General features: G+C 37.4%; 2 protein-coding genes across 2 annotated transcripts; one reads left to right on the top strand and one right to left on the bottom strand.

Moving 5' to 3' along the window:
* The first annotated feature begins 41 nt into the window (after positions 1-41).
* LOC120325989 (large ribosomal subunit protein uL4m-like) lies at positions 42-1,986 on the top strand. Its single transcript, XM_039392180.2, has one exon. The coding sequence runs from the start codon at positions 568-570 to the stop codon at positions 1,561-1,563; it is 996 nt and encodes a 331-aa protein (XP_039248114.2). The 5' UTR covers positions 42-567; the 3' UTR covers positions 1,564-1,986.
* Positions 1,987-9,163: 7,177 nt separating this feature from the next.
* On the bottom strand, positions 9,164-11,916 carry LOC120345656 (uncharacterized). The gene is made up of 2 exons (XM_078111632.1): positions 9,883-11,916; positions 9,164-9,796 (listed from the first exon to the last, which is right to left on the bottom strand). The coding sequence occupies exons 1-2, from the start codon at positions 11,914-11,916 to the stop codon at positions 9,164-9,166; spliced, it is 2,667 nt and encodes an 888-aa protein (XP_077967758.1).
* Positions 11,917-15,612: the final 3,696 nt, after the last annotated feature.

Below are 15,612 nucleotides of genomic sequence, written 5' to 3'. Positions count from 1 at the left end.
ATACAGCAATATAAACTACGATATTCACACTGCAAAAGCTAGAGTCTGAGAGTGCGAGTTGCTCCTAATACCAGAATATTGTATTAGCTAGGGATTGTTTAAAGATTTAACGAATAACATGCATTGTGCGGGAGGAATTGGAGATCCTAAATTAACAAATAAGGAATGTACTATAAAAGGTTGGGCATATCATATTACTTAATTCAGGCATTAGCGGATATTTTATTCATTTACTTTAAATGACCCTAATTGTCACTTAAATTCATTGTCAGAAGTTCCATTTTCAAGAACATCTGCTTAAAAATTCAAAATTGATTTCTCTCAGCCCCGATGTATCAACAATAGTTCATGTGTATTGCGCAAAACCTGTTGATTGTATCTTTCTATCAGTGACTTTTTCATTTCAAAGGCTACTTTGAGAAAACTTACATACACAAAGCCTTTAATAATTATCATATAATTATATTGTTTCAGTGTGAAAATTGGATTTGTTAAAAAATTAGATATTAGTGTGGTTACATCCCTAATTGATTTTCTTAGTATTCATACTATAATATCTCAACCAAAATGTGCTCTCGTGTTATGAGTACATTATCACTGAGGATTTATGGAAAATTAAGACCACCAGTCTATAACACAATATCATGGAGGTGTATTGAAACAGGCTCAATGACTCCTGAAAACACTTCTAACTTACCCCCAAATTTAGTTGTATTTGGCACAGACAAAGAAAAACTTAAAAAAAGAGACATCCAAGATATTATTCGGGTGCCAGAAGACTGTGTGCTAGCTCGAAAAGTAAAAGATTGTCCGACACATCGGATTCCTCCACGTGTCTTTTTGCATACATTTGAAGAAATTGAACATGTACCTGATGAGGCAGTTGAGCTTCATCCAGAAGTTTTTGCAGATAATCCAAGGATAGACTTTTTATATCTATGTAAAAAGTGGCAACGTAACTATAGAGAAGTTGATTACACATGGCAACCAAACAGAGGTGAGATGGGCAAGGGAAGAAAAAAGCCTTGGCCTCAGAAAGGAACGGGAAGGGCTAGACATGGGAGTACTGTTGCACCACAATGGAAAGGAGGTGGCATCTCAAACGGTCCTCGTGGTCCAAGAACTTTATTCCATAAGATGAATCCGAATGACAGACTCAAAGCATTGACCAGTGCATTGTCTGTCAAGTGTTTTCAAGATGATTTGCTGATTTTTAAAAATCTAAATGTTCCTTCTCCAGATCATGACAAGTTGCTTGAAACGTTTGCAACAAGAAATATGAAAGAAAATTCAATTCTTATTGTTTATACAGAAAAAGACGAAATTAATGAATGTGAAAATATCTGCAAAGCAGTTGAACATCAGAAAGAAGTCAATTTAATGCCACTGGTTGGATTGAATGTTTGGAGCTTGCTCCATCATGACAAACTAATATTAACTCTCTATGCGCTTGATGAACTTGAATCGAAAATTACCTGGAACTTGCACAGATTCCCATGGATTGATAAGCCACATAATTTTTATCGAGACATGCCTTTTGAAATAGAAAATAATGTTGAATAAAGTGAGAACAAACTCATATAATATTTATTTTCATGCATGATACTGTGCACAGGATCATAATTTTGCTTGCTTGTTCACTTTTTTGTCAATTGTTTCTCTACTTCACCTCTGATCCATTTGAATTTTGTTCAAGCAGACTGGTTTGGATTATTATCTCGGCCATAGTTTCTTACCCAAGGGTACGGTGTCGATAACTTTACTTATGGAGTGTGACTCCGAGAACGCTGAATCATTAAGATTGGTTGAAGAAAACAGGGCTGGGCTATTAAAACGAAGTGTAGTGAAAAACGACATTAGAAAATTTTCTCAGCCCTTGTTTCAACTGAGACATTATAATTTACTCTTTTTTGTAATACCAATTCAATTTTGGTCCTGCCCTATTTTTGTTTCACATAGACAATAAATTGAATGTTTGGTATGTCATTACTTTTGCAATTTCCCTATGAAGAAAATATTATTTTTTCATTATTTGTAGAATGGGGGTGTGGAAAGCACTTAATGACATCAAACGTTGCGAAAAAGAAAGAAGCTTGACACCCTAGGGAGACTATCTGCCTTAGGCCGGGGGAGACTTTATCAATACAATAGTACAGATTTTTATAGAAATACAGTGCAGTGAATATTTAAACATTGAATCGTGTTGGTCAGTATGTAAGACCTTTACAGGTATCCGAGGCTCCTGACTGTCAGTATGGATTATCACAATATGAAATTATAAAATGAAGACAGAAAAAAATGAGAAAAAATTTTTTTTTTCAATTTTCTACTATTCGACACTTTACATCAGATTTATTGTATAGTTCAGAGGGCATGTTCAAAATTGTATATACCGTATAATATACTACAATTTAAAGGTCTGAATAATTTGATTGTAGTCTTACAGTTTGTATACTTCGATAATTTGCTAAATACCGACACAAATCAACCAAAGTTCTTCGAAAATATTAAGATTTATGTTATCAAAGTAAAACTTCAAAGTTACTGGCACGCCCGATAAATAGCATGTGTTTTAGAAATTCATGTGGGTTGTGGTCGTTATTTATTGGATTATGGACACAAGTGCGACGTGACCGGTTTCACTCTTTTTATTGGTTTATGCTAGTTTAGCGACCAGCTTTATGATTGGGCCAATTAGTTTGAGAAGGTTGACCGCATCTATCTGACCAATCCGTGCCTTTCTCAGTTTTTGCTGTATATATAATAAAATTCTTCACTGCGTGATCCAACCATCAAACCTATTTCGTGGCCCTGCAACGCGCGGGATCTACTGAAGGTTTTACAGACTTGGTAAGTGTACTTATTTGTGAATCGTACTTTTGCTCATGGCAGAGTTGTTAGCCGAATTCGGGAAAGGTTTTTAGTCCTCGGTGGGTAATTGATAGCGTTGAGCGAGACTAGGTTTGAAAGTGAGGCCACTGTAATAAATGTTTACATCCCCGGGCTATCCATGCATGCCCCCCTCCCAACTCAAGCGATGGCATGGGTTTCTATATTAAAAGTAGCATGAATTTTCAAACAATTCAAGAATTAAGAATATATTTTCAAAACTGTGAGTACATGTGGATCGAGTTCAAATGCTCTCAAAGCCTCGTTATTGGTATCATTTATAAGCACACCCAACGTAACATTCTATTCTTCACTGGAACAATGTCTTCTCTATTCGAACAGCTGGCATTAGCCCAAAACCATGTTTTTGGACACGTAGTGGACATAGCGATCGTTTCAATATTATGTTGTTGTTCTTGTTCTTTGACACGTTTTTAAAAAGTCGCTTTTCTCTTTGATTGCTGGACCAATTGCTTTGAAATTTTCAGTGGTTAAAGATAAAAATTTTCTTCAGAAGGCTATTACTTTTTTTTGCTATGACGTCATCAAAATTATTGCCATTAGGTGGCGCTACGTGTCCATATATTTGAGCATAGCTCTCTTGTTTAATTATGGGTGACTTTAATATAAACCTTCTTGACACCCATGATAATCTCCCTTCCAAATATTTAGGTGTACTTATGTCCAATTTTACCTCATCTCCCCACAACCTATGTCCTATTAGATCACATTTATACCAACATATGATATCTTGTTCATTAACAAGTTTTGTATATCATGTGTGTACTTTACAACATTATGTACGGTACACCCTATCGACTTGGTGATGGAATAATGCAAGAAATAGGCCATAAAAGGGCTACGGAACACCATGAAAAGCGCACAATTTATAAACCGATTAATTGGTCGACATTCAGCTACTTATGTAGTATTGGGCGCTTCAATTAACCAAAAACGGCGCTTTACCTCCAGACTCACTTACATATAACGTGTTTCCCCGGAAATAAGACTGGGTCATCTTCTTCCAAGAAATAACATCTTCCCACAGCCTATTAGATCACATTTATACCAACTCCATGATATCTTGTTCATCAACAAGTTTTGCCCATTTTATTGTATTTAATTAGTAGGCCTATATGGTGTGTTAGTGTGTACTTTACAACATTAGTTACGGTACACCCTATCGACGTGGTGATGGAATAATACAAGACACAGGCTGGAAAAAGGCTAAGAAACACTATGAAAGGCGCACAATTTATAAACCGATTAATTGGTCGACATTCAGCTACTACTGTGGTATTGGGCGCTCCAATTGACCAAAAACGTTGCTTTACCTCCAGACTCACTTACATATATATACAGTGTTTCCCCGAAAATAACACTGCATGGGGCTTATTTTCGGGGGATGTCCTATATTTTCAAAAACAAAATTACGAAGTACAGAACTACGAGATTTTTAAATATACAAAATATGAAAACCGATAACAATTTACTTATAAATATCGCGTTCTTATTCAAAATAAATGCAAAACATAGAATATCAATCATTTTGAACGTGTAAGTGAGATTTCTTGCTATCGATTAGGTCAGGGGTGGGCAACCTTTTTCGGCTCGCGTGCCAAAATCGGCTAAATTTAGCAACAAAATTCTTCCGCGTGCCAACCAAAATTAAAAACAATGCTTTGCTACTTTTAAAGCAAAGCTACACAATAATAAATCTTTTAAACATGTACAGACAGATTCACTATTCGGGAAAATAGCAGTCCAACAAATAGATTCGATTACTTTTCTTATTCTATATCAGTGGGACTTCTGCTGCTGCATTACCACTGATAGCGATTTTACATTGGGTTTATATTTTGTAACTTTCAAAGAAATACACGAACTACTGATTTCATCTTTCAAGCTACTCCTATGACGAGACCTAATGAGATTCATAACTGAGAACAGATATTCACAAGCATATGTAGATGAAAACATGGATACGAAAGTCCAATTACTACCAAGGTACTGCATGGTAGGCAGCCTATGGAATATAAACTGAAATCCGCTTTCTGATTATTCGAAAGTTCAATCTATAATTGAAAATCCAGGCCCACCGCCATGACAATTACAAGTCGCATGTTTTAAAATAGTCTGGAAATTTGTTATGAATTGTTCCATTGGTTGCGGTGAAAGCTTTTTTCCCAGGGCAAGAATTTAGCAAGTCGACCCATAGGCCCCGTTTGTGTCCAACATGAACCAAAAGGAAATGAGCCTGTTTAACTCATATTTACGTATGAATAGTGATTTAAAGGATTTGTGGGTTCCACGTTAATTATTGAAGTCTAACATCATTTCGGGTTCTGATTGTTCTAATTCATGGGTCAGACTTGGACTGAACAGATAGATCGGTATCGCCAAATTTGATATGTATGACGTTGAAATAATCGGCTACAAAATGTAACTTCCATAGGAAATCTGGATTGTTATAATAATGACTACACTTTTAACTCTTTTCTATGATTTTAACTAGGGTCCGACCGATGTATCGGCCATGTTTTTCACAAATTTCGAACTATCGGTATCGGCTAATTTTACCGATATATATCGGCCAATCACGGCTTGCAAATTGAAGCGAGAGAAACGCGTGAACCCCTTACTTGTGTCAAATAATATAAGTTGATTAATAAAGAATTCTTTTGACTAGGCTTGCACGTAATTGACAAAAATCAATTCCGTAATTACGGCCAAATCGATTACGTAATGACCCCGTAATTGCGATATTTTTTTCACACATTTAAACCTATCATAACAACCAATTTAATCCACTTCTATTCCGAATGGGACATCTAAGTTTGGTTTTCATATTCCCGGAAGTACTACACGCCGGCGACAGATGTTAAAGACAAATATCAAGGAGTGAATTCAAAATAATTTTATTCTGATTTTTATCTTTTGTATTAGCTTTGATTTTTTTATCCACTTTATCACCAAATTTTATGCGATCAATTTTATCATTACCAACACTGGTAATATATTTAAGAAACGATGGTTCACTTTTTTAAAATCGTATTGACGTATTAATACGACTTTCGTATTAAATGAAAATTCAGGGTTGCTAATTTATTAATCAACTACAAGCGTATTCTCTCGTTTGATTATACATTCGCTTGCCTCGCGACGAAGACTTGTTATTTCACCGTTTTTTACAATATCCGACTTTACTACTTAGTTAGCATTTTATAATAATTATTGATGCCAACTTATTGACGATATTCCGAATTCTATGCTTCATTTTACATTAAATCATTTCGCGGCCTAAAAGTTATAACATTATTTGCGATAAATTTAGATCAAATATTAATTATTTGCGCATTATTTAAAATACCGTACTTATATGACATGCCTTCCCCGAAAATACAAAGTTATATCGCAAAACAATGCATTTTGTGACATTTATTTTGCACTCATGAAAATATTAATTTATTTTTCTAACTCAAGTCGACAATCCTATTTGCCAAGATTGACACAAGTTTGGTCGAGTGCCGGTGGTGGTCGACAATAAATCGGCAATAAGTTGCCGCATTTGGTAAAGACAGGTAATCATGTTTGGCCGACATATTGCGAGGCATTGTGAAAAACATATTGAGCAATGCCAAATCGGTAACAGAACATCAAGATTTTGTAATAGAAAATGGATCTCGCGCAGAATAAACACGGGAAATCCCGTCGTATTGTTGTTTCTCTGCCGTCTCAATCGCTTTACCGATGCCGAAAATACTAAGTTGCGTTGGTTCATTACGCAATTTCTCTTCCGTCTTTATATTGATGTTTGATAAGCGCGACATTATTAATTATCACGGCATTTACAAATAGACCATGTTTTATAAGTTGATCTCTTACATTCTTTAGTCATTTCGCCCAAAGAAGTTGAAACCAGGTGTGTTGACGTCCATCGGTCTCAACACAAGTCTATTCCTTATTTACGGTTAATATGTACATTGGCCATCCTAGATGGGTTGACGATAGGTTAGTAAATGACGCGTTATGCCTTCCCCATCTGCCTAACAAGAGAGAGAAAAACGGCTGCGAATACTGGAACTCTAACTTCTTTCACTTGAACTTTAATTTTTTACAATCGACGGAATTGACTGCTCTGAAGAGAGCTCGTTTCAATCGCGAAAGCGCTCGACCAATAATTACGACTTTACGTAATTCGTAACTTCGCTTCCGTAACTCGAAATAATTCCGTAAATTACGTGCAAGGCTACTTTTGACTAAGTTTCTCTTATCCAAAACGCAAAACGGACGTACGGCGGCACGGGATTTAACACTTCGTAAGCGAGCGTGATGGCTTGCAAATGGAAGCGAGAGGAACGCGTGAGCCACTTATTTGTGTCAAATAATTTACGTTGGTTAATAAAGAATGCTTTTGATTTTGACTATGTTTCGCTTATCCAAAACGGACGTATGGCACGGGATTTAACACTTTGTAAGCGAGCGTGGTGGCCTTGCAAATTGAAACGAGAGAAACATTTGAACGACTTATTCGTGTCAAATAATATACGTTGATTAATAAACAATTTTCGCCGTTTCCACTTTCCACGGCCTTGGATTTCCCTTGTGCTTTGGTCGTTCAAGGCGCGATTTAACTTCTTGTATTGATATGCAATAGATGGCTGGTTCTAGCGGTCAGAGCAAAGTATGGCAATACTTCGTGTGCCATAATGATGACGTAATTTGTAGGATATGCTTGTTATATCTTTATAACAAGTAATGAATACAGACTCATTACAAAACTGCACGCGATTTATTTGGACATCCGTCCGTCAACTTAGTTCAGAACAAAAGACCTCTAAACAGAGGAAAAACAACTTACGGCACTAGACAGCATTGTGACGTAACAATATAGCACACAAGCAGATAGAGTAGTAAACAAGCTATGATAGTAAGCTCAACATAATATATAACACTCCTTCCCCCCTTTTTGGAAATATTGTACAAATTCAAGAACCAAATATTAAAAATAAATGTACAACACAATTACCCGAATTCCAACATTCCCAATCAAATGGTATAAAATATTGCAAAAACAAATATACAAGCAACGTACAGAATTTCACAAAGAAACTAAGAAATTCAAAGAAACTTTTACAACTATAATTCTGTCCAGTACAAAATTATAAAACTTCTTATAGAGATAGTTTTTCTGGCGGTTTTTATATTCTGCCAAATCTTGTTTTATAAGGTATGTTTGAATTACTGGACGAATCTGGAAAATTAGGAACTGGGTCTACATTGTCTCTGTCATTTTGAGATTCATCAGTCTCTTCAGTAGCAGTAGAGGTAGGAGTTGAATTTCTATCTCCCACATCAACATCAGGTATTCCTGTTGGAATTGCAGCTGGTATTCTCTCACTCATTCTAAAATCTTGATTCCCTTCACGTACCATTACATCATCAGCAGAAAATCGATGTCGAATATGATCAAGATGACGTCTAAAAATTCTTCCATCGTTCAAACGAACACGACACATTTGACCCATAACTTCAGTTACTGTGGCAGGTAACCATTTGAAACGAGATCCAACGACTTCTGTAATAAAAACTGGGTCATCAATGTGAAAAGTTCTTATTATTCCACTTGGAACATTCTCTGCTGACTTCTTCAAACGTGATGAAGGTGCGATTAGATCAAGATGCGTTCTAATCTTACGACGAAAAAGTAATTCCGACGGAGTCTGACCAGTCGTTGTATGTGGTGTAGTTCGGTATTTAAATAACCACCGAACAAGTCTGACTGACAAAGATGCTGGTGCTTGTTTCTTCAATCCAAGTTTAACTTGTTTTACCATTGATTCAGCTTGGCCATTAGAAGCCGGATGTCTCGGTGGTGAAAACAAGTGCTTCACTCCATTTGCCTTTAGAAATGTTGCAAATTCGTCTCCTGCAAAACAACCAGCGTTGCCAGTGACTACAACTAGTGGCAATCCATGTGTAGCAAATGAAAGTCTGAGTTTTTCAATAGTTTCATGAGCAGAAACTGAAGATGTAATGCACACATCTGGCCATTTGCTAAACGCATCAACAATAACAAGAAGCATTTTCCCATCAACTGGACCGGCATAGTCCATATGTATTCTTTGCCATGGACCATTAGGATAAGACCATGGGCTAGCAGGAACTTGAGGTGCACTGGGACGTAACTGTTGACACAAACTGCAAGATTTCACCAACTCTTCAATATCAGCATCAACCCCAGGCCACCATACATGATTACGAGCAATTCTTTTCATAGAACAAATACCAGGATGACCATCGTGAAGTAATTGCAACATCCTTGTGGCGGAATATTTACTCGACAACCCCAAAATAAACAATTTTCATGGACACCTAGTTCCGTCTCTTTGCTTCTATAAATTTGTAATTCTGGGTCTATGTCAGAAGATTTTGGCCAGCCCATTTGAGTATGATGCATAACTGCGGACAGTACAGGATCTCTTCTTGTCCAAGACTGAATTGCATCAACTTTAACAAGGGTAGAATCGACTGCTTCAAGAAGATTCACTACATCACCACAAGGCGGTATATAATCCGGTTTAACAGGCAAAGGCAAACGACTTAGTGCATCGCTATTGGCTTGGTTTTTACCTGGAACATACACTAATTCGTATTGATATCCATCAAGTAATACTTTCCAACGGATCATTCTCGGTGGAGCTGCATCAGGAAGTGGCTTATTCTTCCCAAGTAAACCGAGAAGTGGCTTGTGATCAGTTTCCAAAACAAACGGTCTTCCATATAAAAATGAATGGAACTTTGTAACAGCGAATACTAGAGCTAATCTCTCTCTATCCAATTGGCTATAATTACGCTCTGGTTTTGACAGAGATCTGGATGCAAAAGCCACAGGACGTTCTCCTTCCTGCGTTATTACAGATAAAACTGTTAAAGCATCCCCAGATATGAGCGCAACTGATGTATATTTTGTGGTTCTGGGGCATCCAGAACAGCTCTCAGATTATCTTCAGTTGGTTGAACTCCAAGTTTATTTATACGATATCCAAGATAAGTAATTTCTGAAACCATCCATTTACATTTGTTTGGATTAATTTTTAGACCTTCATTTGTAAGACGCTTGAAAACTTCTTCCAATCTGGCTATGTGTTCTTTATCAGAAGAACCGGTTACTCCAATATCGTCTTGGAAAACACCTACACCTGCTATGTCACCCAGCAGTGTTTCAAGATATCTCTGGAATATAGCTGGGGCACTTGATATTCCATAAACAAGACGATTTGTCGTGAATAATCCCTTATGTGTATTAACTACTGTGTACTTTCGACTCTCTTCTGCCAATGGTAACTGCAGATATGCCTCTTTCAGATCAATAACAGAGAATTTTTCCCCACCAGCAAATTTAGTCAATAATTCATCCACCTTTGGCAATGGATACTGCTCAAGACGACTTGCTTTATTTACAGTCAAGTCATAACTTCCACAGAGCCGAACTGACTTCTGATCAGCTTTTAATACGGTAACCATAGGTGCAGCCCAATCGGATGTTTTACATGGCTTCAAAACACCGATTTCAACTTGTCTATCAAGTTCAGCTTCGACCAATTCTTTGAGTGCAAGAGGTACAGGTCGTGGTTTATAAAATTTAGGCCTAACGCTGTCATCAATCTCCAATTTAGCTTCAGTTTTTGCACAACCTAATCCAGGTGAAGACAATTCAGGATACTTATCAAGCAGTGTACTGATTTTAACATCAGAATAGTTAATTTTGAAAATTGAATTCCAATCAAGTTTGATATGTTTCAACCAATTTCTCCCCAGCAATGGTTTACAGCGGTTACTATTTCTTACCACAGTGATTGGCAATACCATTGGGTTACCATTTTGATACGTTACAGTAACATCCCTTTCTCCCTTTACTGGAATAGACTCCCCCGTGTATGTAGACAGTTTAACATCGGTGTGGTTCAATTCTGCTTTTGGCCACAACTTTTTATATTGCACTAAAGACATGACAGATAGTGTAGCCCCTGTATCTACTTCCCAAGAAATGTTTTTGCCATCGATGTCAAGATCAAGATAGATTGGATTGCATTTCACACCCACATTGTTATTTTGCACGGACGACACTGTATAATGTAATTCGTATGATGAACCAGAGTTTTCATTCGTTTCACTTTCGCCCGGCGTATTCTTATCACCAGCGATACAACATTGAGAATTACATTGCTTACTTCTCTGGCCGTGCCTATACTGACTTGATTTCTTGAATCGACACACACTCTTGGTATGGCCCTTTTTACCACAACAAAAACACTTGGCATCTTTAAATGGACATTCACGGGCAAAGTGCTTAGAACTATCGCAGCGAAAACATCTAAGAGACTTACCCCCTCTAGCCGAAGGAAGCTGTGGTGCTCTAGGCTTGGATTTGCTATCGGAATTCTTTACACGCTGCACATCAATTTCATATAATTTCTCTGGTCTCGTGTGACGTTGTTCAATTTGTTTTGTTTGTTGCTTTGCTTGTTCTAGACTTTTTGCATAATCCAGAAATTCTCGAAGAGACATACTCTGCTGTAGAGCTTTTTCTCTAACTCTAGAATCACATCCACCAGAAATAACTTGCTGTTTTATTTCACGATCAGCATCCGTAAAATCACAGGTAACAGCTAATTTACGCAAACGTGCCACATAAGTATCAATATTTTCGCCAAATTTCTGTTTTGCATTCCTGAAAACATCACATTCAAAATCAATGTTTATCTTTGGCACGAAATAATTATCCAATTTCTTAACGGTGTTGGCATAAACATTATCATTTTCATCTGCATTCGGCGGTGCGGGCAAATTCTCATACAGGTCAAAAACTTCAGGTCCCGCAAAATGTAATAATAACGCTTTCTTTCTCTCTGCGTTGTCAATCGACATGGCGAGGCACATGTTTTCAAATCGTCGCAGCCATTGTTGCCATTCGTCTGGGCGATTAATGTTGAATTGCGCAACTTCCAATGATGCTGACGTCATTATTCTGTTAACAGTTGCAATCGTGCTTCAACGATGCTCAAATAATTTACTGCCGTTTAATTCAATATAATAACAGGCCTTGGGTTCCCAGTCCAGTGAATGCTGTTCACTATGAATATCCAAAGTCACTGATTATGCTGCAATAATCAGTTCTAACTCCGTCGCAGTCCAGCGACTGTTCTCTTATCTATCCTCGAAATTAAGCTGTAACTTCGATATATTTTCCTTCCTTCCCCAAGAAATGGCTACAAAACGGCACAAAAAGGCTTTTTAATCCTCGTCGCCAATTTGTTATATCTTTATAACAAGTAATGAATACAGACTCATTACAAAACTGCACGCGATTTATTTGGACATCCGTCCGTCAACTTAGTTCAGAACAAAAGACCTCTAAACAGAGGAAAAACAACTTACGGCACTAGACAGCATTGTGACGTAACAATATAGCACACAAGCAGATAGAGTAGTAAACAAGCTATGATAGTAAGCTCAACATAATATATAACAATGCTTATCATTATTAAGTCGAAAGGTTCCGCCGATTTAAAAAAAAAAAGATGGGTATAATTTGTAGAGCCATTTCGAAGCAAAACACAAGAGCAAGTATGATTAGTGCCAATGCAGAACAGCATTAGAGCCAAGCAGAAAAACTCTGCTCACTTACATCTGAGACTGTTGAACTGGAGCTATTGAGATTCATAAGCTTCCTGCCCTTACAATATGTGTTCTTTCTTGTCATGCACACAATTGCATGATTTCAATTCTTTTGCAAGAAAAACACAATATTCTCAGAATGTTGCTTGTTACTTGTAGCCAGGGCCGGATTCACTACTAGGCCAGGCAGGCTGGAGCCTAAGGCCTCAACGTCCAGGAGCCGCGAAATCCGGTTTCGAAGTTTGTAATTCTTTCAAAAACTTGACAAGTTTAAATCCTACCTATAGTATATATATATATCAAGCTTTTCAGAGTAGAAAATTATATACACAACTGGTTTCAACCACGTTGGGAACAGCCATTATTACGTCTTTGCATCATAATAAAGGATAGGATTTACATATTTATCCCGGGGGAGAGAAAAGCCGATAAGGCAATTGTTATGCACATTCTGCTTGAAGCTTCTATGTTATAATACCGTAGTTTACTCTGCAAAAAATAGTTGTTCTTTCTTGCTAATCTGCAAGCAACTAAGGTAGAAATTGTACGAGGCGTGGAACTTTTAAAGGAAGCGTATCCAGAAGATGTTGACCCGGAACTTTCTGATGAACTTCTACATTTTCATTTGTACGTGAGACAAACACAAAAGCAAGGGCTCATCGGTACAGAGGAGCAATCTTTTTCCTTGTCTCGTGAAGAACTTCATGAAATTATGTGCAAGGAAAAAACTTACACTGCCTTTCTCAGAAGAGCAACAAGGGTGGTGCCTTCTCTACGGCCCATCTAATTGGCCCATCAGAAAAAATTCAATTATCTTACCAAAATTTTCAATTTTTACAAAATTGTCAATATTCAAACCAAAAAATCGCGGGATGCCACCTTTTTCTTACGATAAGCATTTCTGCCTTTACATAAAAGTAAAGCAAAATACCAAGCTACAAAAAATGATACACTTGAAGTATGTGTACCAGGTTAGGACAAAATTTTGTTCAGATTATTCACATTATAGTTCTATTTATAAGTTCGGGGATTGGGTAGGATTTACATATTTATTGGACATGATCGTTTCAATACTATTTTATCCATTTACACAACTTGATGTGCCGCGGCCCATAGCCTGATGAGCCGAGGCCCATTTCGATGGACCGGGGCCCCGGCCCATGGGCCGTAGAGGAGTCACCACTTCCACTCCAGAAGAGAGATCTTTCTCAAGGCTCAAAAGCATCAAAAATAAACTGAGATCGAGAAGAAGGTCTCAGTCTCAAGAAAGGTTGTCTGCACTGAGCATTCTGTGTATCGAGAGTGACAAATTGAACAGACAAATTTTGAAAAACTTTTGCATGATTTTGCTTTAACGAAAGCTAGAAAAAAAAAATTCGTAGCCTAGTCTTACTCTATTTGATTGCTGTAACTATTTCTTATGTTCTCGTAAATAAAATTCACAATTATTGTAACGGTTGTTTGATCAAAGAAATTGAAAGCAAAACTGCCTTGGGTAAATTTTTATTCTTTTAATTAAAAATTTGCACCCATGAATGGGGAGAATGAGTTTAAGAGAGTTTAATGCACTCATATTTGTAACATTAAGCAATGGCATGTGATGTTGTTTAGAGAGAAATTCTGAGCTAAAAAATTTGGAGGGGCCTCACAAATGGAATAGCCTGGGGCCTCTCATGGTCTAAATCCGGCCCTGCTTGTAGCCATATTTGTAGGTGAGGAAACATCGGTATCGGCCTAGTTTTAGAAAACTATCGGTATCGGTTCAAAAAGGCAGTATCGGTCGGACCCTAATTTTAACGTCATTAGTTTTCACACAGCGTTAATCCATTGACCTACAATCGTATTATTCATTTTGATAAGATGTTTATGTTACTCTTCTAAAATGTAGAGTAACGCTTGTTCATTTCCCCGAAGCGGTTTCCAAAAGTGCAATCTTTCAACAACAACCGCGACGTGTTTTTTCCCCTCTGTTAGCTTTCTGCCTCATTCTGGTCCGATCCGGTATTCACCAGTATTTGCATTGACGCGTGCGATTCTACTGCGGCGCAGCAGTGTTTTCCTGAAATGAAGGCGTCATCGATATAGCCCGAAGCTCGCACCACTGTGAAGTGACTCACATGCCTTCTTCTATTCCTGTGAAGTGGTGCGATGAATCTCTCGTCTGTGTTCAGTGAAGGGTGGTGGTGTGAAACATGGGCGAGTCCTAAATTCAACACGGAGAAAATTCTCTCGAATTTGGGATATGAACTAAATACATCTCGATACAGTGGTTCTTAAACTTTTTCGAGCGCGACCCAAATCTGAATTTTATGAATACTCGCGACCCAATCCTAAATAACGCAAAATGTGTTTTTAATGTTCGTACAAATACAGACAACTATTTATTAGAAACAGTCCATTGACTCAGTGAGATTGATGAAACTGAAATTTCCTTTTCATTATATCTTCAATACACAGCTTTATTTTACTGAGCGCAATACGCAAGTTGTCATGGGAATCGAGGCGATTGCGAGCTTAGTTTTAATATCATTCAGTGCCAAATATCCTCGCTCGCACAGGTGCCTTGTCGCGAATTGTAGCAGAAACCTCGTCCACTGTCTTTCGCAAACACGACATTCTGGCTGGACTTAAGTATCTCTCGCAATATACAACTTTTTACTCATCAAATGTGCACACACTGATTCGTTCGCGGTAAATGGTGCCTCGAGATGAAGTCACATTTCTCTCTAGATATTGAATAATTTAATGTTGAGAAGCGAGATTTTTCATTGCATCGTCTATTACAATTTACATTACCAAAAAGACACCCATTTTTGGTTATTTTAATCCACTAAGACGACATTCCTCGATGTCAACACAACGACAAGCGACGTGCATGGTTACCGATGCCATAAAATAATACACGTGACTGGCATATCAGAATTGTGATGTAACAATGAGCTCAAGACAGTTCTTTCCGTGAATGAAACTTTATATTTCATTATTTTTAAATACCAGAGTTTAGAAGCTAAATTGAATCATTGGGAAAGCTGAAAATTCGTC

The sequence above is a fragment of the Styela clava genome, chromosome 4 (genome assembly GCF_964204865.1).
Source record: "Styela clava chromosome 4, kaStyClav1.hap1.2, whole genome shotgun sequence".
Taxonomy (NCBI): domain Eukaryota; kingdom Metazoa; phylum Chordata; class Ascidiacea; order Stolidobranchia; family Styelidae; genus Styela; species Styela clava.
Note: the sequence above shows the minus strand (reverse complement) of the source record. Positions and strands in the feature narration are given on the sequence as shown.

Coding starts and splice junctions, on each gene's coding strand:
- LOC120325989 (XM_039392180.2), top strand. CDS start 568: ATGTGCTCTCGTGTTATGAGTACATTATCACTGAGGATTTATGGAAAA.
- LOC120345656 (XM_078111632.1), bottom strand. CDS start 11,916: ATGACGTCAGCATCATTGGAAGTTGCGCAATTCAACATTAATCGCCCA. Junction 9,797..9,882: donor CTGAAGATAATCTGAGAGCT/GTTCTGGATGCC, acceptor GTAATAACGCAG/GAAGGAGAACGTCCTGTGGC.